The sequence below is a fragment of the Strongylocentrotus purpuratus genome, unplaced genomic scaffold (genome assembly GCF_000002235.5).
Source record: "Strongylocentrotus purpuratus isolate Spur 01 unplaced genomic scaffold, Spur_5.0 spur5_scaffold_6, whole genome shotgun sequence".
NCBI lineage: Eukaryota > Metazoa > Echinodermata > Echinoidea > Camarodonta > Strongylocentrotidae > Strongylocentrotus > Strongylocentrotus purpuratus.
In genome coordinates this window covers 25,551,360-25,576,838 of record NW_022145612.1, presented here as the reverse complement: position 1 = coordinate 25,576,838, position 25,479 = coordinate 25,551,360, and the positions used below count along the sequence as shown (strand labels likewise).

The window sequence follows — 25,479 nt, the reverse complement described above, 5'->3', positions numbered from 1 at the left end:
TTTGTATTACTCTAAAACAGTAATCTTTCGTGGATTGTAAACAATAAACAGCCATTCACACAACAAGCAACTTTTGCGAATTGTGAATATTTAGTGTTGTGTCAGTTGTGATACCATAATTAAAAAATTCATGAGTCTTAAGCACTCCTGAAATTAACGAAAGAATTCATGTGTGCGAAAGTTTCTGGTTTAACAGTGTCTATGTTAATAGGTACATCAGCTGCTACACCTACCTGTTTTAATACACTAAGTGTAATTTTTGGTGTCTGCTGGGATGACTCTACAACATAATAGAGGGCTTGTATTACTCTAAAACAATAAACTTTCATGGATTGTAAACAACTGTCATTCACACAGCAAGCAACTTTTGCAAATTGTGAATATTCAGTGTTGTGTCAATTGTGATATACCATAATTTAAACAAATTGTTAATCTTAACCACTCCTGAAATTCACAAAAAATTCATTTGTGCAAAAGTTTCTGGTTTAACAGTGTCTATGTTAATCAGCTGGTTCGCCTACCTGATACCATCAGCGTGACTTTTGGTGACTGCTGGGATGACCCTACAACGTTATTGATGGCTTGACAGTAGTAGCCTTTAGCGTCGCTTGCAATTACGTTCGAAAAGACCAGGCTCCCTTCTGGATCCTGGCTAATCCGCGCGTTGTATGAGATGGGTGTGGGTTTGGCAGCTGCATCGGTCCAGTACATCAAGGGAGCAGGATTGCCGTTGGGGACGCCGGGGGATCCACCACAACGCAGCTTCAGGGGTCTTCCCTGATCCACTTGTATCGTTTCCCATGCAGTGTTCTCAAACTGATCCATGACTGGAGATAAACATGGAAACAGCAAAAAACAAGCAGGTTTTATATGACTCTATACTCTATGTCAAAACTGACCAATGATCCTAGATCTTATGGTGCTGTCACATAGCAAATGACAAGCGGTAAAAATCTTTCTTTATTTTTGTTAAATTTTTCCACCGTGTCCTCAACATTTTCATTCCGTCTCCATACCGGGTCCTTTCCACTTACAAAGTCCTTGTACCAGCTAGTACGTGTCACGATGTCCGGCCGCTTACCGCCCAGAACACACCCATACCGATTGCTAAACGTTCGCTCCGCCTTGAAGAGGTCACACACCGTATATAAAAGCTGGGCACTCACCCGGCCGGTCACACTTCAGTTCTTGAGTTCATGGATGTACGTCCTCCTAGACGTTCTTCTAAAAAATTCTTTATAATTCCTCATTATGCTTACACATGGAAGAAAACAACTGGCAGGGGGAGTGGGTAAAGCTAGGAAGCTTCCCGATCCGCAGGAAACAACAGAGGAATTAGCACTTTTAAAAAGTAAAATATGGAGTCATGGTGTCTGGACAGTTTCTGAACGGGCACCATGTAAAACAATTAACAGCAATTAACAGGCCAGTATGGAGGCGTAATAAGGACAGTGGAACTTAAGAGGTTGTATTAGGTCATTAAGAGAATGGTTGAATGTTATGGGCCGCGGTGAGGGACTGGTATGTAGACGGTATGAGGGGGTAATGTCGCTATTCATAGGGACCACTTTTCATAATCAAAGAAGAGGGTCGCTATTCATAATATAAATGGGGGTCCCTATTCATAATACCAGAAAAGGGTCCCTATTCATAATACGAGAAGAGGGTCGCTATTCATAATAGGAAAAGAGGGTTGCTGTTCATAAAACAACGACAGCTAGGGCTGCTTTTCATAATGTTGAATGAGGGTAGCTTCTCATAAAACGAGAGTGTCGCTATATTCATTATACAAAATGAAGGTTGCTATTCATAATAGGAGAAGAGGGTCGCTATTCATAAGATAAGAAGAGGGTCGCTATTCATAATACAAAATCGGGGTCCCTATTCATAATACCAGAAAAGGGTTGCTATTCATAATACGAGAAGAGGGTCGCTATTCATAATAGGAAAAGAGGGTTGCTGTTCATAAAACAACGACAGCTAGGGCTGCTTTTCATAATGTTGAATGAGGGTAGCTTCTCATAAAACGAGAGTGTCGCTATATTCATTATACAAAATGAAGGTCGCTATTCATAATAGGAGAAAAGGGTCGCTTTTCATAAGATAAGAAGAGGGTCGCTATTCATAATACAAAATCGGGGTCCCTATTCATAATACCAGAAAAGGGTCGCTATTCATAATACAAGAAGAGGGTCGCTTTTCATAAAAAGGAGAAGAGGGTTGCTGTTCATAAAACAACGACAGCTAGGGCTGCTTTTCATAATGCGGAATGAAGGTAGCTATTCATAAAACGAGAGTGTCGCTATTCATTAAACAAAATGAAGGTCGCTATTCATAATACGGGATGAGGGTTGCTTTTCATAAGAAATGAAAATAAAGTAAGCAATAAATAAAACTTTTTATGCCTCCGTTACGAAGTAGCCGGAGGCATTATGTTTTCGGGTTGTCCGTCCGTACGTCTGTACGTACGTACGTCCCGTTCTCGTGTTCGCGTTATCTGAAGAACCGATCGATGGATTCCTGCCAAACTTTGGTCATGAATGTAACTTGCAGAGCCGATGAACTGATTAGATTTTGGGTTCACGAGGTCAAAGGTCACAGGGCTCATTATGTATGCAAAAACAGCTTGTGATCGCGTTATCAGAAGAACCGATTGATGGATTTCTGCCAAACTTTGGTCATGTATATATCTTGCAAAGCCAATGAACTGATTAGATTTTGGGGTCACGAGGTCAAAGGTCAAAGGTCACAGGGCTCATTATGTATGCAAAAACAGCTTGTAATCCCGTTTTCTCAAGAACCGACTGATGGATTCCTGCCAAACTTAGGTCATATATGTTACTGGCAGAGCTGATGAACTTATTAGATTTTGGGGTCATGACGACAAGGTCAAAGGTCATGTGGCTCATTATGTATGCAAAAATAGCTTGTGATTGTATTATCATTTGAACAGATTGATGGATTCCTGCCATACTTAGATCATTTATGTATCTTGCAGAGCCAATCAATTAAGTAGATTCTTGGTTCATAAGCTCAAAGGTCAAAGGTCAGGGGCTCATTATGTATGCAAACATAGCTTGTGAACACATTCTCATTAGGACTGACAGATGGATTACTATTTAACTCAGGACATCTTGCAGAGCCAATGAACTGAGTAGATTTTAGGGTCATGAGGTCAAAGATCAAAGGGTCATATATGTATATGAGAAATTGCTTGTAATCATGATATTCTGAGAACCTGTTATTGGATTACAATTGAACTTGAATTTAAAAAAATTTCTTCTGTTTTGGTTTGTAAAATTGCTCTATGACGGAGGCATCATTTTCGACTGCGCGCAGTCAAAGTTCCATCTAGTTTTCTCTTTCTTTCTCTTTTTTCTATTCAAGCTAAAAGGAAAATGAAGAAGAAGAAAATAACGACATGACAGTAAAAAAAAAAATATATATATATATATATATGCATCATCAACGAAACGGAGCAAAGTCTTTTGTCAACTCTGTTTGTTGCTACGGCAGGCAGCAAGTGAAAACGAATTCTTTTAATCAAATTATGGAAATGCAAGCATTACTTTAAACCAACAGAACTTTGTTATTCCTGGCTCATTTTTCCTGATGGAGGTGTCATATGAAAGGGCAGAAAATGAACTTTCTAGGAAAGTGATTTTTTCTTTGAAATTCAGATACCACCCTAAAAATGACTTTTTAGTTTCCTCTCTTCAAATTGTTTTTAATCACTCCTGCGTGAAATATGCATCATATGAGTTGCATCAAATGAAAGCGGAGGATCTAAGCTTTACAAATATGTGTCATTTATTGATTATATATATAATTGTGATTAAAGTGGCATGTTCCCCATATTCCAGAGGGCGTTCAAAATATGTACCCGCTGGCGAACGGTGCTAGCTGCCTATTGACACCAACAGAATACGGCTCTTACGCAGATGGCATGATCCGAATGCCCGCACAATGCCGACTATCGCATACATGTGCCGAAGTAATACCAATCGCAGTTCGGCTCTAAGATTCGGCTGCTGTTTCCGCCCACTTTCATGACGTCAGGATTGGCAGCGATCAGCTGGCTTGACGAAGGCAGGCCAGGCCGTGTGTACTTTGATTGACAGCTGTATGCAAATTAGAAGTCAATCTTCGGAACCAAGATGGCGATGACTAGAGCAGCGATAACTACAATGGCGGGAACATGCCCCTTTAAGTTATGATAAAACATCAATATTTTTTTAGTTTCGTTTTTTCTGGGACGCACTGTATATATAGAATCATGCTTTATAATTACCAACCTCTCCTACGAGATGACCCGGACAATAAGACCAAACTAAATGTTTGGTTCGTATTCGGATTGCATTACCTCTTTGTACATTACATGACGCGAAAAACCTTCGAAGAAAAATGTTCAAGCCCCCTATCCCCCCAAAGTCCCAAACAAAACACAATTCTAAAGTACCCCTCCCCCCCTCTCACCCCACTCTAGGCAGTATGGGCTCATGGTCAGGTTCAACCCACTATATAATTTGTAGGACCATATAAGTCCTACTAAAAGCTATTTTTTCCAAAACATTATTGTCGTATAAACAATTACTAGTTTCTGAAATAGCAAACTCAGTCCTTTATGCCTAGGTCACATTTGCCGCAGCGGACCTGCAGACTGAATTATCTACGAACAATGGCAATGATAGGGCCTCCGCAGCATTCCCATGGTCACATTAGGGTAGCCGCACAGCGTATTTTGAAGTTGTGGAGACAACAAAAAATGGCGGCTGCCGTACGGCCTTTGAAGTGATGATGCACGCAGCTGCCTTAAGGCTGCCCCAGGGCCGCGCATGTGGAATTCCTGTGGCCGCCACCTTTTTTTTTGTTCTGCAAAAGTCAATTATGATTCATAAGACCCGAGGGCAGCCGCGTTGCAAACACATGGCCACCGTACGCCCAATGTATGGTTGCTGTGGAACCGCTCTATGGCATGGCTACGGCGTGTATAATTTGCTACGCCAAACCTAGAAATGAAAAAAGTTATAACTCAGCATTATTGTCCCACGGCAACCCGTAAAGCCTGTAAAGATAGAGAAACGCCCTAGGGTGACCCTAAGGCCACCGCAGATTCTCTGCGGCAGCCGCAAGCATCTCTCGATTTCGGGGGCGTACGGCTGCCGTATCCTAGCTGCAGATTAAATGTGACCTAGGCATAAATAGCTATGATAATGGGCCTGCTTGGTCTACTGAATGTCGCGGTGGCGTAGCCTGAACAAGATCAGTCAGGGCAGGGTGATGGGCAAGATTTCCCCCCGAGGAGGACAAATTATGATATGATTATATGCATTTATGTTTAACTTCATTTTTCATCACCACAGGAGAGGCGGGTCAACATTGAGTGAACGGTGAGAGCCCAGAGAAAACCAGGCGTGAGGCCAGTATGAACGGGGTAACAACCTGTTGGACAAAATATGACACGTCTTCACTGTTCTCACCGTCCTCTAATTACCGGCCTCATAACGGGTTTTCCCCGTGTGCCAACGCTTGTATACCCACATGCCCACTAATGTGCCCCCATCGTGATCACCAGTCGCTCAACGCCCTGCCATGTGCCCTCACCCTGTTCCACCATCCGCACAAAATTTACTACATGGTGGCACAGGAAAGCCAACACCATGTGACAGCTACTTTACAATCTTACCATCCCAACTATCTATCCCATAGAGTATAATGACACCCACTTTGAACCAGAACATGAACAACACTTGATACTTGGCCTCTCTAACCAACCTTAAAGAGAAGGTTGAGTTCTGAGGAGAGGTAGAAAAATAATCTGTGAGCATTATCCTTGTCTTAATTATGCAAGTGTGAAAGAATATCAGATAAAAAAAAGTTCCCTGAAAAGCATGGCTCTCCAAATGCTAAAATATTCTTAATATGGCATAAAATATCATAAAAATTGGGACAGATTTATATGCCACATGTCTGTGTAGTCCCACAAGTTAAGTCTACTTGAAGGGAGTGTGTCATGACGAGACTATGTGTCTTTCCCGTGGCCCTACCCGGGGCCAATTGGGTATGAACAATGAAGGCATTAACTTACAGGCCAATGATGTCCATATCTTTTGGGACATTGCTGTACCAAGCCTGTTATTAGCAAAACATTGGTATTGTCCATCGTCTGCTGTTGTTAATGATTCGATCACTAGGTTTCCCCCATCCAGGCTAGCACGATCATTGCTGTCCACGTCAAATAAAGATCCATCCTTCTCCCAGTAGTACCTGGTATTGAATTAATCATTGAAACATGATTACATGAACACTACTATCACTTTCATCCTTCCAATTCCCCTTCCAACCCCCTCCCATGGTGAGCATGATTGGCTCCTGTGATTGCTATAAAGGAAATTTTCTCAAAATTCACTTTAAACAAACAGAACTTTGTTATTCCTGGCTCTTTTTTCCTAATTGAGGTGTCTTGAAAGAGCAGAAAATGAACTTTCTAGAAATGTGAATTTTTCTTTGAAAATTCAGATACCGCCCGCCAAATGACTTTTTGGTTTCCTTCCTAATTGCTTTTAATCACTTATGCGTGAAATATGCATCATTTGAGTTGCATCAAATGAAAGAGGAGGATCTAAGCTTTACAAATATGTGTCATTTATTAATTATAATTGTGATTAAGTTATGATAAAACATCAATAATTCTCGATTTTGTTTTTTCTGGGTCGCACTGTAGGTAATTACCCCCATCCAGGCGAATTAATGCAAGCATTAAATTTCCTTCTACATCAAATAAAGCACAATTCTTCTCCCAGTTGTACACTTTTGTACACACTTTAAATAGAAATTCCACAGAGTCTGGTGTAAACAAATTGTGATGCATTAATTGCAATAGGAACCACCCCAAACCGATCTTCGATACAGTCATGTCAGTCATTTGCAAAAGCTTAAGACCATCAGGAATGTTGTTTGCATACAATGTTCTACCTATATTTTTTCCTTGACAAAATGTATGTTTGAGAATCTACCAATCATAAATGCAGCGTTAAGATTCCTCTATGTTTGAAACTTACGTAGGTTCTGGTATTCCGGTAGCTCTGCACGTTAGAGTTAATGGTATACGTTGGTCTCCATTAATCGATTCAGGCTGTTCCACTATGGAAGGTGGAACATCGTCTACAAGAGTACCAACAAACAAAAAAATGCTTTTGCTACTTTTTGCACAAGTGACTACATCTACTTCTACCTATTTCAAAAAGCTCTCCATATTCCTCCTAGAAATTCCACCACTTTTTCAACCAAATCTCTGATTTTTGTCTTTTTCACGGTCCCCCTTCGTGCCACTGCATCGCTAAAAAGTAAAACAAGGGACCGTTATGGAGCTGCCGCGCAACGCTATTCACGTATCGGCACAGTCGGTTGGTCTCCATTAATCGATTCAGGCTGTTCCACTATTGAAGGTGGAACATCGTTGTTGCCTATGTACCCTGCAAATAACAACAAAATACAATAACAAAGTACTACCCATGCACTAGCCTTTTGACAAGGCCTCTTGACTGGCTATTTTCCACCCAAATCAGCGGCTGAGATGAATCTAGAGACCCAGGGTAAACACATAGATCGAGTGGCGATAGCCGCGAGGCCTTTTGCAATCTAGCTTTTACTGCTCGCATGAATTATTCATGACTTTAAATTTGTTGACCAATCAGAATGGCCTTCTCCCAGTTGATTTTGTTCGTGATTCGTTCATTATCAAAACATGTAAGAAAAGGTAAAAGACATAAACTAGTTTTGCTTATGAGATGAACATATAAATGATAAAAGATAAAGACCAGTTATGGTCATGCGATTGCATTGTGAAGGAAACGTTGTGGAATCGATCAGAAAAGGTTGATCATCTAGCATATAAGTATTGGTGTGTACTGCAAGTCTCTGGAATTATCAAATTGATAAGAAATTTGGCCCAGTCTTGATAAAGTTACAAGCACTATACACAGAAAGATGTATATGGGACTACCGCCACACGTGCGCGACACGTGCCTTATATCTATCAGGTTCAAATAGATATAATAATTTACCAAATATATCAATTAGTAGGCAGTTTCTCAGCAAAATTTGTATGATCAGGTATTAGTCAAAACATATTCTTTCACATGATGGGTAATAAGAGCTTCCATTTCATTTTTTGAGAGGGGGGCGTTTCCAAATCTGGTCTTTACCTTTAATATGTTTATTCATCTTTATTGAAGAAAGTACATAATAATAAAGATGATACATGAAACCCAGGACTGAGATTTGAATGACATTGAATGCATCTCATGCAGGGCTAAAAAATTACAATACACAATAACAAAACGGAAAATGGATATCATAACGTCAGTTTTTTTTTAATGAAAACATTAATAATTCCAAACAAAAAACAAAAACAAAACAAATATTATTTTCTTAGTTAGGAATACCTCACTATACATTTAAATACCGTAGTCATATCTATACATCGCTTCTTAATGAGTAATCAATCACAGGAACCTATCTCCATAGTGAGTGAGAGAGTTGCAGAGAGGGGGAGAGAGAGAGAGAGAGATAGAGAAAGCGAAAGAGAGAGAGAGAGCTGGAGAGGGAGGTCCCGTTACAAAATATCACATCCAAATCTATTTTACATGCAAAATTACAATAAAATAGGAAGCATTTGATGACTTGAGCTAACAATTGTAAGTGAGATAATCAGACTTTATAGAAATTGAACCAGTCCAACTCGTTTTTTGTTCCGTACATCATTCTTAGTAGGTCCATAGGCCATATGTTCGTACTACGTACGTAGAGTTTACTGTGTGTGTGTGTGATGGATACTTATATGCTGATGTAAAGCGAGGATACGTTCCAGTCGGAAACAAGGGTTAACATAAAAAATCCAAATCAGATTACTAAAGACTACTTGGCTGGGCCACTCGCTCTGCCGCGTTCACTCAGGTTTTTGCGATTAGTCTCTTTTTAGTCGCTTGGCATCTATCAGACATGCAGCCTTGTCTAAAGGCTAGCCACCTATCAGCCACACAGTAGCCGCGCGACAAATCATCGCGGACCAAAAATTGTATATGTCCAATTTTTCTCCGTATAGGAAAATGAGGGCTACGTGGGCTACTTACTTTGTGCGCAAGGGCCACCTGCGAATGTACAACCCCAAAATCTATGTGGACCCCCTCGCTACCCCTACGCAGACCATGGCTTAACTGTTGAATAATATTTTGGGTAAAGTGTTGCAATACAGGGAGTTGCTAAAAATAATTGTAAAATATGTTTTTTAGCTGTTGAATGAATAGCAATGATTTTTACCACTGTTCGAAAGTGAAAAAAACAAGAATGTTCAACTTTCCACTTTATTCTTTTCCTATTTTATGCTTTCAATAAACGGACGAAAAAAGGGAGTAACAAAGAGAGAAAAGGGTTATAAAAATACATTTTTTAAGGAATAGGAAGATGGAGGGCAGGAGAAATTCTAAAAAAACAAAGGGAAATAGAAAGAGAAGAGACCGACTCACAGACAGAGAGACGAAGCTTAGAAAGACCCAGGCATACATGCAGTGCACTTTAGGCGGGAGAGGAGAAGGGGGTATATAGGGAAAGACGATGAAGGCACACAGAACATATCAAATGGATCCTGATCTAATTTAATTGAAAGCGATGGACTCTATCCATGAAGAATGATGTGGGTTTTTGGCTCCACTGAGATAGAGCATTGATGCTCATGATCTGGGCTCATTTTTGTAATAATAAATTCTAGACCTATTAGAAGTATTTACAAAAAAAACGATCTAAATTAAGTTATTGCTGCTTTTAATGATATCTTTAATATTTCAACCCGATGATGATGATGTGCCTGAGCCCATAGCTACATTGATAAATAACCTAATGTGAAGGATGAAATGTATGTATATATTTGAATCTAATCATAATTTATTTTGAAATATTACTGCAGAAGTTGTACATATGAAATATGCACAATTTACGTACAACTTACATAAGCTATTCCTGTATTCTGGAATTACTAAGTTTCAAACTTTCAAGTTTTCTTTTCTTTGGGGGGGGGGGGATTCGTGGGTCTATTTTTGTAGAATGATTTTATTGTACATGTATGAATATTTTCAACCAAAGTGGCCTTACTAGTGTGATAACACTTTATTTTGGTAATAGTAGTATATTTATTTGTTGGTGTTAAGTGTACTGCCATGGTTTTTAAATAATATTTAGAGAATCAATATGTGGTTTTAGCAGTTTTTCTTTTTCTGTCCATAATTTTCAGCTTTGAATTTGAAAAAATATGCCTGATATGAAAAGACGACTAACAGTAGATGCCTGAATATGATGACAGAATACTTGTGGAATATTTTCTCTCCTGTATTTTCTAGTTTAAGACCTATTTGTTTGAAATTCATGTATAGAGACATGGGAATGTACAAAAAATTCAAAATGTACATCTCAATTATTCTATAAAAATCAGAAAGAATAATATCAAAAGTCTTTATTTGCTCACTACACTCTAATAAGATGTTGTGATCAAAGCAGCCATTCAGCAACATCAAGAAAACTAATCAACAAATTTTTTATTAAATAAAAGGGAGAAATATATTCAAACAAATTTTTTTCAATGCCCAGAAGTGGAGAAAACATGGATTACAGTACTTACATGCAAATGTCAGATTAGCCAGGCATAGAAGCAGACAGGTGGGATTGAAAGTGTTCATTTTGTGTTGTGATAGTTATTGATCCAATCAATAAATCGAGGTGTTGGACACTTTTGTCTATCTCACACTCTGGCTCTTGCCCTCTTTGGCAGTAGAAAGCTCCTCAGCTGTATTAAAACCTGTACGAAAATAGAGGAATTTCAGTTAATGAAAAGAAATGTTAAACATAAATTTGTTTTTCAATCACGTTGCTTTCTATTCTAGCAAATACTCATGAAACGGACATAGCAGGAATGTGGAAAGCTGGTTTATTTATACAGTTAGACGAGCACAGTACTTGATTCAACCTTTGCATATGCTTTTTGTTTTTGATTTGCTTGATTGCTTTTTTTTAAACTGACGTCTGAGCTTAAAGTGTAAAAATCAAGTACTGGTAAAGCTGTGTAGGACAAGGCCTAGATGAATACAAATACCACTAGTCTACTGCATATATCTCTAAATTGGAGTTTTACAAGAGTAAGATTCAGAAAAAGGAGTTAGGAATACAGAGAAAATCTAAAGAAAGATAAATTGAAGTAAAGCTTTTTTGATGGTAGTGGCGTCAGGGGGGGGGGGGGGGGGGGAGGTCCCATGACAAGCAAAATTGGGGGGAAATCAGAGATTTTAGAAGAAAAGGGAAGATTCTGGCAAAATGGGAACAAACATTTGAAAATATTGAGAAGGAAATAGGAAGAATCGTCAGGGTGAAGAATCACCGACTACTGGGTGATGGGCAGCACAGTACAAACAATGTAACTTATACCTAGGATTTTTTAAAAAGCTTATTCCCCCCTCCTTTTTTTTACCCATCTCAATCTCAATCTTAGAAATTACTAATTAGGTGGTCTGTCGTTTTCGACAGATCACCTATTGTTTTCGTCAGAATTTTCTTTATTATTAGGTGATACGTACGTGGACGTATCACCTTTTGATTTCGTCAAGATTTTCTTTATTATTTTTATTTTTATTATTCTTCCTCGATTTTGTTCGCAGGATATCTCAAGACTGAATAAAGCCATTATCATGAAACTTTCACTGATGATAGATCTTAGTCTAACTTAGACCTGCGTGACTTTTCAAAGACTCAAAGTTATCATGACGTCATCTAGGCGCCATTTTGTAACAAGGGAAACGCTCTCGGCGGTCTCGCCTGCATAACGCAATTCAATATGATAAACCAGAACGTCAATGACGTAGCGCTCATCCGCATCTCACAACAACAAATATCGTAAATTTTATGTGGTACACTTTTGAACTGGTCAAAAAATAGAAATTTGATGCCCTGGAAGGGACATAATTTCATTTCATTTGCATAAAGTACCATAAATAATCAATGGAGCAAAATCTCACAATTCTGTGTAGAAGTTTATTTTTCCAAATTTAGCTCTACCAGATAAGGCAAAATCGGTCAAGAAATGAGGGAAAAGAAGCAATTTTTGTTATTTTTGGAATAAATTTGCATAAATTACCATAATTAATTAATGGAGAACAATTTCAAAATTCTGTGTAGATGTTTAGTGTACCAAAGTTAGCTCTACGATATAAAGCAAACCAAATCAAAATCGGTCGAGAAATGAAGGAGAAGAAGCCTTTTTTGTGATTTCGAATAAATTTGCATAAATTAGCATAGATAATGAATTTCACGATTCTGCGTAGAAATTTTAAATTCCCTCCTAGCCCTATCATATGAAACAATCAGAATCAAAATCAGTTGAAAAATAACGAAGAAGAAGCATTTTGAAAATCTTAATGTTGATGCCACAACAAAGTCTAAGTTTGTTGACCTTAAATGGCCTTTGACCTTTACTTAGTGACCTGAAATTCTACTCACATGATTGGGGAGACTTGATAACCCTATAGTCCAAGTTTCATTGACTAAGAACTTATACTTTCAAAATTATATCAAAAATTCAAAAACTTAACCTTAGGTTAAGTTTTCGATGATGATGCTACAACATAGTCCAAGTCTGTTGACCTGCAAATGACCTTTGACCTTGACTTTGTGATCTGAAATTCTACTCACATGATTGGGGATACTTGATTACCCTATAGTCAAAGTTTAATTGACTAAGAACTTATACTTTAAAAATTATACCAAAAATTCAAAAACTTAACCTTAGGTTAAGTTTTTGATGTTGACGCCGTCGCCGTCGCCGTCGCCGCCGCCGTCACCGGAAAAGCGGCGCCTATGTCTCGCTTTTTGCTACGCAGGCGAGACAAAAATCAACTTATGATCATATCTTCATAACGGAAAGGCAATTCTCATTTATAATTATCAGGATTAAGATCAATATCCGTCCGGTCAATTTCAGGTCAATAAATGCGCGCAAACATGCGCGTACGCTGATGTGCACGCGTTGACGCGCGCGAATTTTTTTTAAATGCTCAAAATCATCCCAAATTTGTTTTGCATACGTTTCAGGCCATTATAAGCATTTTATTAAAAATTGCACAAAACACGCATTTTTGCGCGTTTTCGTTCGTCACGGCCGAACGAAAAATAATTCCTCTGCAATAACCATTGACAGAATATTCCTCATATTTTTCTGAACAATTTGATACCATGTTCATCTCTTTATCACTATTAATAATGGAATGAGCGTCCGTCCAAGATGAATATACGCGCGCGCGAGGTCATGTATTACATAGCATATATGGGCAAAAACATGCCTGTAAAAAGTACATCGGGATGAATAAGGACTGCCATTCTTTTTTCATATTTAGATAGAGTATGAGTCGGAGATATGATTTCATATCTCATGTGGCCATTAAATACATCTTGACGTCATCATAATGGCCTTGGAAGTCAAAATACAAAATTACATATTATGACGTCATCATAGTTATGGAAAATTTAGTGTATTTCTCATAATATTGACTGATTTTCTTCCAAATCTCGGTATCTTTTAGTTGAGGCAATTGCTTCATTGACGTCATTTTTATTTCATTGACGTCATCATTGTACAAAATTCAATTAAAGGCCACATGTCAGAATTTTCTTAATTTGCGTGTTATGCCTATGGAAGGTGAATTTCGTTTACATCATGAATCTACATGACATTGATCTTTGAGCACTATCTAGCTTATTTGTACTCTATGTTCTCCCAAATTTTGATACGGTGTAGCTAATAAATTATCTACAATATTGACGTACATCATTTATCATTTCGATGACATCATCATAGTGAAAATTTCAATTAAAGGCGACATGTCAGAATTTTCTTAGTTTGCGTGTAAGGCGACTTTTTCTGAAATCCTGATTCTACAAATCTCCATCGAATACCTGAAGGGGGCGCTATACCACTCTTAATCATGGTCTTTATCATTTAAAACAAAAAATCTTTCGTAGTTATGAACATTATCATTAGATCATTATCGGCACACTTACATGATAAAAAAAATAGCATACGTATCACCTAATTCGTCAAAGTGAAGAATTAAAGTCTAGTTATTATTTATTTATTTATTAGGTGGTCTGTCGTTCGACAGATCACCTATTGTTTTCGTCAGAATTTTCTTTATTATTATTATTATTTATTTATTTATTTTTATTTATTTCCCACACTTTTTTGTGCCTAGGATAACTCACGTTCAGTTTGATCAATTTCATTCAATTTTAGCACAGTCATAGGTCATTGTCATGAGACGTGACAGGAACATTTTCAAGGTCATCAGGTCATCGTGACGTCATCCATGCGCCATTTTGTGAAATCACGTTATCCATCATATCTTCATGATGCATAAGCAAAAGTCATTCATATCTATATCACATATATTTCAGGTCAAGGGTCAAAAGGTCATGTCATTAAAGGTCACATAAAGGTCACGACGCGCGCGTACGTGCGCGTCAAAATTTTAAAATGCTCAAAATCACTTAACTATTAAACGAGAGTACGAATCAGGTCATTTTAAGCATTTCAAAATTTTCTGTCCGTACGTGTCCACGCGCGCGTTGCGCGCGCTCACAACGCGCGGAAAAGGTCAAATTCATTTTTTTTTACATGATTTAGATTCCTCTTAACGTAATTGACAATTTACATCAATTTCAGTCACTCTTCATATTTCATAAGGCCGTGAGCGTGCGTCAAAGTTCAAAATCCGCGCGTGCTGCTATAGGCAATATAATGCAAATTTCATCAAAAACATGCCATTTTAAAAATCGATATAGCTCTTCAGATAGTCCATCGACCCCCAATTTTTATATCATGGTTGGAAAAAGCATGAGTTGGAGATATGATTTCATACCACCCTGACTCGTACAAAGTGAAACAAAGTCATCATATTGGCATCTAAACTCAAACAAATGTATTTTGTTGATGACGTCATTTTTGTCTTTGTTTAATTGAGATTATCTCACTTATCGGTGATCAATTATCTCCCAGAATTTAATATGTTGTAGTTGAGATAATTCTCTATCAAAAATATGCCATTAATTTTTCATTTCGATGACGTCATCATAGTTAAATATTCCATTAAAGGCGACAATGCATAATTTGTCATATTTGCGTGTTATGTCTATGGGAGGTCACTTTTTTCAAAACATGAATCTGCATGACAAGGTGTTTTGACCAGTATCTCGGTTGTTATTCAACAGTTTTCTCCCAAATTTTAGTATGTTGTAGCTGAGACTATTTGCTATCTAAATATTTCCTTATTTTTTCAATCAGATGTCAGGATCATGCTTATGCTCATCATCATCATTAACATTATCGTTTTTATAATCATATAACATTATCATTATCATCATCATCACCTTTACTATCATGATCATCATCATGGTCATCATGATCATCATTGTTTACATGTCTATATAACTTCTCCCATTCTCAATTCTATCAAAAGACTTAGACAGACCACCTTATTCGTCTTCGTGACGAATTAAATTTCTAGTTTATTTTTATTTATTTCCTACACTTTTTTGTGCCTAGGATAACTCAAGTTCGGTTTCGTCAATTTCATTCAATTTTGGCACAGTCATAGGTCATCGTCACGAGACGTGACAGGAACATTTTCAAGGTCATCAGGTCATCGTGACGTCATCCAGGCGCCATTTTGTGAAATCCCATTATCCATCATATCTTCATGATGCATAAGCCAAGGTCATTCATATTCATATCACATATACTTCAGGTCAAGGGTCAACAAGTCATGTCATCAAAAGTCACATAAAGGTCATGACGCGCACGTAAGCGCGCGTCAAAATTTTAAAATGCTTAAAATCACTTAACTATTAAACAAGAGTACGAATCAGGTCATTTTAAGCATTTCAAAATTTTCCGTCCGTACGTGTCCCCGTGCATAATTTTTACATGATTTAGATTCCTCTTACCGTAAATGACAATTTACATTAATTTCAGTCACTCTTGACCTTTCATCAGGCCGTGAGCGCGCGTCAAAGTTCAAAATCCGCGCGTGCTGCTATTGGAAATATAATGCAAATTTGATCAAATACATGCCATTTTAAAAATCGAAATAGCTCTTCACATAGTCAATTGACCTCCAACTTTTATATCATGGTTGGAAAAAGCATGAGTTGGAGATATGATTTCACTTCTCATTTGACCCTCCATTAACTCATGACGTCATCATAATGGCCTCCGAACTCAAAATTTCAATGTGCATATTATGACGTCAGCAGATTTTTGGAAAACTGATTGTATCTCTGTAAATATTGATCAATTTTCTTTCAAATTTTGATATGTTCTACCTGAGAATATTATCTACAAATGCAGTCACACAATATTTCATTTTGACAAAGGCATCATGGCGTATTTTTGCAATTAAAGGAGGCATGTCAATTTTCCACATTTTGCGTGTATTCTCTATGGGACATGACATTTTCTCAAAACTGGATTCTACATTCTCGTCTTTTGCGAGCAATATCTCAGTCGTTTTATCTTTGTCTACGCTGAGCTTTGAGTATGTTGTAGCTGAGTCAATAAGCTATTGCAAGTGTGCCCTTTATTTTTCGATCAGATGCCGGGATCATGCTCATATTTCACTTACAAAGTGGGATTTGAGAATTCCATTTTCCGTTTATGTGTAATCTCTATGGGAAATGTTTTGGTATATCGGTAACGAACTTGACTTTCGACCTCAAGGTCCCTGGTTCGAGTCCGGGCGTCCCCAACAATTTTTTTTCTTCACTTTTTTTTCTTTTTGACCTTTCACTGTACCATCTCCTTTGAATATTAAAACACGTACAATCGCAAGTAATGTAATAAATAACCATATTTACTTTATTATTACCCTATTATCACTTGATCCATTATTCTTCATTCATCAATTCATATCTCAATACATCATTTTACATTAACATCATTTTATTGGGTAATTGAATTGAAGATGATCTTGATCATAATTGAAGACAGACCACCTAATTCGTCCCCATGACGATTTAAATTTCTAGTTTTTCTTTTTAACTTTTAATTTTTTTTTTCCTTCATTAGTGTATGAATGGGTTTGTTCGGTCAGACTGCTATATTATACATGCGAATATATATATGAATGAGAGATAGACTTTCTAATTTAATGGGAATTCACTCAAACTTTAATTGACCTGTTCCTCTCCTCTTTCTGCTTCTGTTAAAATCAACTTTATGTCAGGGTGGACTACCCCTAAGGTTTCAACGTCCCCAAGACCTTTTGTAAACATCATGAGCACACTATGGCCCATATTTTCTGAACAATTTTTCTTTAAGCATTTGAAACCGAGTGTTAGTTTATGCTTTTGTTCAAAATAATCAGAAGTTAGTCTTGGTCTACATTCCCATCTTTTGAAGCGTATTTTCAGGTGATCTGCTGGTAGCAAAGCAGAGCACCCATTGAATTTGTCAGAATCTATTTTTTTCTTCTTGTTTTGCCTATTCCAAGTAAAAGGGCACTCTCTTGAGGGGGAACACGCACCTGCAAATGGTAACCTCAAAGTGGGAAAAGAAAAAAAAGAAAACATTGGTATATACCACTACTACATTATCAGGAATGGCTTTTAAAATGTGCTCTTTAGTTGGTTAAAGATACTTTGAAGTTGAGTGTAATAATCTGAAAAAAGTGAAAGTCTATTAAAGGGGCTGTAGCATGGGGAATACTGGTTGACACGATCTACATCTTCTTTCGGACAACTGCACATGAGAAAATGGACTTTATTAACTACACTGAGGTAGAGGTCAGTTATTAACTGGGTCAGCGGGCGCTAGCATTCACGAAAGGGCGCGAAACAGACTGAAGTTCTCTTCACGCTTTGGTTTCGTGTATGTTTGCACGCACATGAATACTGCGGTTGCGTTGTCCGTATTCATATTATACCCGATTGGACCCAAGGGCCACTGGAAAGATACATAGTCTCATCATGCTACAGCCACTTTAAAATAAAACTTGAACCAGAGGGATCTTGAACCAGAGGGATTTTGAGTCTTGACTTATATAGGCCTACATCAAGACAGAATACTAATGCTGTTCTTACTCTCGTCATGGTCAAGGAATCTACTCAAGGAAACCAGTCTGCACGCACAAACTCCGATTTGACACTTTACTGAAACTACTAAAGCATTGAGAAGAGTTTAGCTCTGTCAGTCTCTGGCTGCATCAAATCAGCTAAGTAGAGCCTTTGTAGTATGCCCTCAGCCTTGTCTCACTATGCAGACACTGTTACGCACAGGGACATGTAAGGCTTTGTGTTTGCAAACTATCAGGACATCTGCCTAATACAAGTAGGCCTGCAGCAAAGATAGTATACTTTGTTTGCGAGATCATGTTTGGGGACTTCCCCCATATTTTCACAAAGTAGGCCGATGCTAAAAACAATGTGGGTGTTATTTCCTGTTATTTTGAACTCTCATGATCTTTCTTTCCTCATCTGGGAGAAGAGGTCATCTCATGTAGAATGATCTTGGGAACAATGAACAGAGTCTAGAAAAGTCCCAGAGAACTATTTAAAAGGTATTTTTTTAAAGAGATAAAGAGAGAGATTGATAGAGGGAGGGGGAGAGATAAAGAGAGGGGAGATAGGGAAGGGGAGGGGAGAGAAGGAGGAGGGGAGAAGGAAATAGAGAGAGAGAGAAAAAAAGGGGGAGGGAGAGTGGGGGGATAGAAAGAGGGTCAGAGAGAGAGTAAGGAAATATAGCCTCTGACAAAGTCTACGCATATTCAGAGCAAATTAATATTGGTTGTATTCCTCCAAATTAAATGTTTTGATAATTCAGTTTATTAAGCATCGTAAAAAAAACATTACAAATCATAAATAAAGAATAAATACAAGGCCAGGACCTCTAAAAAGCAGCTTGTGCTTGTACATGATGAGGCCCTTATTAAGGTTAACACAATATTGAATTAATTAGTAAAATAAATAAATCTTAACTAATAATACGTACATTAAAGGTATTGTTTCCCTTTTGCAGCCAACATCAAATTCTGTAGAACTTTGCAGAAATTATGAATATGTCACGTACATGCATGTTTGTCCTATCTGTGAAATTTAAACGTTAGCAGTGTCCTAGTATTAAAATTATGCAAGGAAACCTGTTTAGTTTCAAGATTTCACAGTCAAATACTATTGAGTGACTGAGTGACTTTTTTCTTTGGTAATAATATACATAAATTGAGCTGTAAAGGGTACATGAGCATTTTTTTACATCAATAACCCTCCTTTTGTTAGCCAAAATTAATCTTGTTGAATCTTTGCGCAGCACAAAATGTATGACCATTCGGTACAAGGGTCTGAAAATCAGACTATTTAATTGAACAACCGCAATTGCTAAATTTGATTTGACAACTAACAGTCATTATTTTCCCGCCGCAAAAAGACATTTTCAAGCCCTTTTGTTCTAAATTAGTGAAATTTAGTATATTTGCAAATACCTTTGGAATTTAACCTTCAAATTTTTTGGCCTGCAAATATATAGTACCTTTAAGAAGAAAGGAAAAAAAAGACAGACCATCAACTGTCAGCAGGTATCACCAATGTATATGCATACACCCACAATCACACACAAACACACAACAGCAATACAAAAAGGGAGAGTTCAGAATGAGAATGAGAAAGAGAAGAAAGGGGAAGAGGTGAGAAAGATCGAGAAAGAAAAGAAAGGGAAGATGTGGGAATGAGAAAGAGTTGAAAGGAAAGTGAGAATGAGAAAGATAAGAAAGGGTCTACTCAGTTAATTAGGATGATATTGATTGAAAAATGTAACATTTGAATAGAGTTCTAAAACGAGAAAGTGTGGAGCCCAGCCCCCCCCCCCACTCAGTGTTATTTAGGGTATGCGCATGCCTGTTCCCTCCCTTCGAAAGCACCCCCTATCTCAGGACTGCCAACATATCTGAACCCCCTTTTGCAGGCCCTTTTGCCTTGAAGACCCAAAGAGAGAGAGAAATTTTTTTGTTTTGTTTTGTTGATATTTGATAACCCACTTTTTAAATTTCTCAGGAATCCAAAGAAAAAGAGAGAGAATTTTTTTTTATTTTTAAAAAGACTTTGTCGCGTATAAAGTACTCCTTTACAAGAGAGTTTGGGAAACGAATGCAGTCCCTCCGACCCCGGAGTGGGGGGACAGGGTGTGGAGCTGGATTTAAGGTTATTACAAATTGAATTCCATTCATGTACTCCTGTAAAATGGATAGAATGGGTTCTTATAGTCAAACGCAGAGCTACCAAGTATCACGCATTAGGCGTGACATCACGCATTTCGAGGGTCTGAAAATGCTCTTACGCTCGACGCGCACTAGATTTTGAAAAAACGCTATACCTTATACATGTGTTATACCCTCTCATGCGCGCTTGCGCGCCAAATCATGAAAATGTCACGCATTGCTGATCTTTGAACTTGGCGTCTCTGCGAACGGGTAATGGGAACACAAACATTATCCCGTGTACGAGTGTGATACGTATGGAATGAAGAATTATAGTTCTAAACATATTATCAAAAAATACTAGTACTCTTTTCACACTGGTTTTGCTTAACCCCGTACTTTGCTTAGCCCTGTACTATCCTTAACCCCGGACTATTTTTTGGGCTTTTCACACACGCTGTTTTTAGTCCCGTACTAGTGCCTATTCCGGAATAAGAAAATTCACGCTGTTCTCACTGCAACTCATTAACCTCAGATATCGTGAATGTTATGATTGGACATACCATATTGCTCCGATTGTCTCATTTTCGCTCGCTCGATCACTGCAGCACAAACATAGCTCGTTCAACGTCACTACCAAACCAGCCAATCAGCTGTCAATGACGTCATATTGAATGCGGTGGCAAATATATTTTGTGAAATTATCGAGAAATTGACTACTTCTAATCGCAAACTAGTTTTATTTTGGATGGAAAAGCAGCCATTGTTATCTTGACATTCATTGAAGTCATCAGAATAGGGTAAGTTACTTCTCAGATGATTCAAGAGGTCCATTTTGTAGATAATTTTTTAATTTCTTAGAATGTTCCACTGTGTTGCAGGGTACCCGGTGTATATGCCATTGGGTGTGATGTGTTCGCGCGCTATAAGTGCAGGCCACCACGCCGTCGGGTGTATTCTCGTACTGATGTAGGTGCAAAGCTAAAATGGCTACCACGCCCACTTCCCTCTATGCCTTTCTGAACATTCCTTTCCTTCTCAATACAATAACTTTCACCTGCCAAAGTTATTCAAACCATACCGCCTCGCCACTTCCATTACGTAATCATTAAAAGGATCCGCATATACAACATTTTCCTGCTATACGTTGTACTGCAGGACAATACAAATCTCCCTGGTATACCTTACAGTCCAAACGATAAATATGTGCCTTTAACGAAGCAGGCGACAATCGGCGTAGCAGACGACACTTGATAGTAATTTTGTATGTGAGATTGCTCTGCTAAATATAAATTACTTTGTTAATAAATATCAACTAAAATTTCTTTTACATTTCTTTAAACCATCATTGATATTTAATAATTCATGAGTGAGTAAAAGAAACATACCAAACTATATAATTATATGAAATACTTGGTGGCAATTAGGGGAGTTTGACGTGATGACCGATTGCACCCCTCTGTTAATAACCGAATAGTCCATGGTGTGTCATGAATATTCATGTTTTTGCTTACCTCGGCTAAATGTTTGCTTTTACTAAATTGAAAAATTACGGTGGGGGGCTGGATGAAATGGACATAATGAAATGGGCAGAAGTGATCTATGATAATTCATGCTTTTTATGTTTCGTGTGCTCGACCTATAATCTTCAAATCGCTTGGCAAACTGAGTTCAAAGTTAGACTTGTTTCACATGTGTATTATAGGCAATGACGAGCTTGCAACCTATTTTGAAAAATTACGGTGGGTGAACTTTCAAAAGTCAATGAGACATGAGGGCTCCAATGAAAGAGCTAGTGATAACGTATGTCGGGGTGGATGTGCTTTTTGTTTAAATAAAAAATGAATTTTTAACGATTTTTTTAAAAAACGTCCATAAAATAATAATAATAATAATAATGTTTTATTTACCCAGGGTAGCCACTTCAGTTGTGAAACTGCTCTCCCAGCGGGCCCTGCATAACATAACATGTTACTATTACCCTTCTCCAATCTAATATGCTGAGCGCCTAGCTAGAAGGCAGAAGGTCCCATTGTTATAAGTCTTTGGTATGACTCGGCCGGGGATCGAACCCACGACCTCCCGTTCATGAGGCGGACGCTCTAACCATTGAGCCACCATGCCCTAACATGTTAGGCTGCTGACTCTGACCATGCTCTGACGATAGGGGGCGTTGTGAAATGAGACTAAACGGAGCAATATGTTCGCATCTGGCCAGCTGCGAACACTCCATTGCGTAATACCGGACTATTTTTCGTTTCTGTTCTCATTCATTTGCTTGGCACCGCAATTGCGGGGTTAGCAGGAGTTCACACCACAATTGCGGAGTTATAGCCCTACTATTTTGCAGGGTTAGTTAATCCCGTACTATAGGTGGGGTTAGCCAACTTTAGCCCACTTTGGTAAAAGCCAGTCTGAACAGAAAGTGGAATAGGCTTAACCCTGTACTATAGAAGGGGCTAAGACCCTCCCCCCTTAACCCCACCTATAATACGGGGTTAAGCAAAATATTGCCAGTGTGAAAACAGTATTAGTGAACCCCTTTGTGATACTTAAACATGAAAACTGTATTAAGTTTACAAGTTCAAACACTGGGAGACTTTTTAATTTAACAAATAGTGGTAGACTGGGACTATACGAAAGTCACTATTATTTAATTAGTCGTATTTGCATGTCTTTGAAATATATGGTTTATCAATATAGATTGGTGGGTATAAAATATATGAATTTGGATAAAAAAACCTATACTTCTTGAAAACTTAGAAGATATATTAGCAAGGTGATACTTCCAGTCAAGTGATCCACTTATGAGAATGCCTTAGAAAATTAAATACTTAGTTCTATCTCTCAATATCAGTATTTTTCACTTCTTATCGGGTCAGTGTTTGATGGAATTGTTTTTCCTTTTAGAATGGAATAATACATACTTTGTTTTCTTATAATTCAATAATAGATTGTTACATCTAGACCGAAAGCTTCAGTCTCTGATATCAACGGTTGTTCCACTGAGATTACATCTGGCTCCTCTGACCGCCTCTACATACTCTTTACGTCTTCATATATCCACTTTACTTTGGCTGCAATATTACACGGAATCTAATTAAAAATTAAAAAATAACACAGAAATATCTACTTTGACTTATGATAGCTAGCTCATTAGATCCTAAATTAATGATTAATCCGAGAAAGTCTTGTGGTCAACATGATTTGTTGTCAGCCATCTTGGTTTGCGTTAATGAATATTAATTTTTTCTTTTCAAACGTCAATTAGCTACGTACGAGTCAGCCCTGCTAATTGACCCAGTAATATATGAATACCGGTATTCATAAACCCAATAGTCAACGAGTGCTCTAATTTGCCATTTGCTATGTTTTGGTAAATTGACCCGGAAATATATTGGCCGGGTCATGTCATAGGGCCCGTTTATCAAGGCTTGCCACTAGATATGTACATATCGTACCCCACTATCAAACCCCATGCACTAACGAACCCCACTATACGATCGTGATTTGCAGGATGTCGCATTTATCGTCCCTTCACGATTCAAAATAAAGGCCTTGTGTCTGCCCAGCTGTTTTGACCCGGGAAGCAGACAGTTTCTCGGAGGTCATCTTCACACACATGCTTGTACACAACACCTATTTGTATGTGAGGTTCAAAACAGCTTTGCGTTTATCGATCTTTCAGAAACGTGATTCTGGCTGTATGTCACATTCAAAACGCACCTTTTTGCGTCTTTAGATATGCCCATATCTAAAGACGTTTGAAAAAGGCTTTGCGTTTATCAACTTCTAAATTTGCCTGAAAGACGTTTGAGAAACCTGATTCTAGCCAAAAATTTGCTAGATAAACGCAACCTTAGATTACCAGTTCGAATGCATGTGAACAAACCGTTTCAATGGTTCTGAGATAAAATTGGATTACTTGTATAAGGTATAAGTTTGTAAATTTCTTAATCGGAAATAGATAATACAAACTTTGATAACTGTACATGGGAGAAAAATACACATTTTTTTTTCATCTGATTTGTAAATCAGGAAATTAGATCTAAATAAAGAAAATTGGGGCAGAAACTTTTTGTAGCAAAAGTGGTACAAAATCGGCTTAATCCACCCCCCCCCCCCCCCATTGTGTGAGTCAAATGGGTTACTGTCTGTGTATGGGGAATGTTGACAAATATGAGTTTTATTACAGAACGACCCATACCAGACGGTTAGTTATTTCTGTCTAGTTACATCTGAACCAGTCGTTTAACATTTGTAATTAGGTGATCTGCATAGCGCGCAGCAGAGCACCTACCTTGATTTCATCAGAATTTATCTTTTTCAGGTGTCCTAGCTGCCGCGTAGCGTATAGCAGAGTACCGTGCAGTCCTATTGATTTCTTCAGAATTTATCTTCCGCCCCCCCCCCTTTCTTTCGATCTGTATGGGTTTTGTTCGCTTCATATCTCATATGGTTCAACATGGTTAAAAAGAATTAGCATCAAATTTTCAAAGCAATGATTTGAACAACATCGCATATGAAACAACAAAACGGTCATCAACAAAATATTTATAACAAATGTAGAATTAGTTAGTTAATGACAAAAGTACAAGCAACGGCCAACACTTTCACATAATTTGGGACTGGATGTTTGGATACATACGTAAACAAAATCAATGACTATAAAGTGAGTCTGACTATGTATGAGCATGGAGATATAAGAAGATCTCCATGGTATGAGAGTATGAGATGGTAGTTGGTACGATCTGATCGGATGGAAATCATTTTAAAAAACTTGTGCACCAGCTAGCACAAAACAAGTCTTATCTAATTGTCATGAGTATAATTATCAAAATACTTCTGCATGCGTCAAAATACTTTTAAAGTGTAAAATATACAAAAATGTTTGACTTACGCATAATTATGCAACGTGACCCGGCAATCGCAGCTCAGAGAGTCAAAGTGTGGCTGAGCTCTATGTGATATCGGCACGCACGTCGTCTGCTATAGTGGCGAAGTGCATTGTGTTTAAAAAGCATGGAAACGCCCGGGGGTACTCAAGTTTCGTTTGAACGGGGATGTCCGGCTGCAGCGTCTAATCAGGGAGGTGAAAGAAAGGAGTCGAAACTCTTGTTCAAACGCATTCGTGAGTTCTAAAGAGTAAGTTACGCTTTAATTGAAGTTCCATGCTCCGAGCCGCGCTTCCACTGCGGGGAAT

General features: G+C 38.0%; 1 protein-coding gene across 3 annotated transcripts in view; it reads right to left on the bottom strand.

The window, feature by feature from the left end:
* The window catches only part of LOC105441352 (neurofascin), a 73,116-nt gene extending 47,845 nt beyond the window's left edge, over window positions 1–25,271 (bottom strand). For all 3 annotated transcript variants that reach the window (XM_030973465.1, XM_030973468.1, XM_030973467.1), the window contains exons 1-5: window positions 25,177–25,271; window positions 10,673–10,849; window positions 7,062–7,164; window positions 6,089–6,267; window positions 522–827 (exon numbers count right to left, since the gene is read on the bottom strand). In XM_030973465.1, coding sequence (XP_030829325.1) covers window positions 522–827; window positions 6,089–6,267; window positions 7,062–7,164; window positions 10,673–10,730 — 646 coding nt within the window. In that variant the 5' untranslated portion in view covers window positions 10,731–10,849; window positions 25,177–25,271. The remainder of the gene's footprint in view (window positions 1–521; window positions 828–6,088; window positions 6,268–7,061; window positions 7,165–10,672; window positions 10,850–25,176) is intronic.
* Window positions 25,272–25,479: the final 208 nt, after the last annotated feature.